Below are 789 nucleotides of genomic sequence, written 5' to 3'. Positions count from 1 at the left end.
TGACCTGCTGGGTCCCGTGAGTCTCTGTGGGGCCCCTTCATTTCCCGGGAGGTCAGGCCCGGCCCGGCGGGGGCTCACCTCGGGTCTGGCCTCTGAACTGAGGCCCGACAGTGACGTAGGCCTGGAACACGGGCTGCAGCTGCACCACCAGCTCGAGCCCGAAGGTGGTGGCCATCTGCAGGTGGGTGGACGTCTGCTTGAAGACCGTGATGTTGCCTGCGAGACGGAGGCTCAGCGGGCGGCCGCTCTGGGCCCGGCCCCCGGGGCGCAGGCAGGGGCTGCGACCTACCGGTCTTGTATGGCAGCCACTTGGTGTCTCCGTGGTTGGTGACCACCTCATCCTGGGAAATCACGATCTTGTCCTGGAGGGAGGGCCCTGAGTCACTGGGTGCGGAGGGTGGGGGCTGGGCGGTGGCAGGACCGTGTGCTCAGGCGGGGTAGGCGCAGTGGCAGCAGTCGGGGCGGCCTTACCTGGCTGGACACGTAGATGAGGGCGACCAGGGAGGTCTCCGAATGCGAGTACCCAGACTTGTCGTAGGCGGCCATGAGGGAGCCCCCGTCGGGGAGCTGGGGGCTCTGGGGAGGACAGTAAGCACAGAGGGCCGGGGGCTGGTGAGGACCCCCCCTGGCGGGACCCTTGTGAGACTCCCACCCCGTGGTGACCCCTCTGGGCAGTTCCCTGGGGGGTCCCTGGCGGGCCTCCCACCTGGAGGAGGGTGTAGGTGCAGGTGCCGTGGAAGCGGTAGGGCCTGGCGTCGAACGTGGTCACAAAGGAGCCGCCTTCCAGGG

The 789-nt window shown here is 68.7% G+C and overlaps 1 protein-coding gene across 1 annotated transcript in view; it reads right to left on the bottom strand.

Annotated features, from left to right (window-relative positions):
• Positions 1–789, bottom strand: part of MUC6 (mucin 6, oligomeric mucus/gel-forming) — a 40,204-nt gene that overhangs the window by 16,847 nt on the left and 22,568 nt on the right. The window contains 4 exon segments of the mRNA XM_014533998.1: positions 79–216; positions 290–362; positions 472–576; positions 707–789. Of these exon segments, the coding sequence (XP_014389484.1) occupies positions 79–216; positions 290–362; positions 472–576; positions 707–789 (399 nt within the window).

The sequence above is a fragment of the Myotis brandtii genome, unplaced genomic scaffold (assembly GCF_000412655.1).
Source record: "Myotis brandtii unplaced genomic scaffold, ASM41265v1 scaffold1236, whole genome shotgun sequence".
NCBI lineage: Eukaryota > Metazoa > Chordata > Mammalia > Chiroptera > Vespertilionidae > Myotis > Myotis brandtii.
This window is presented reverse-complemented; position numbering and strand designations above follow the sequence as displayed.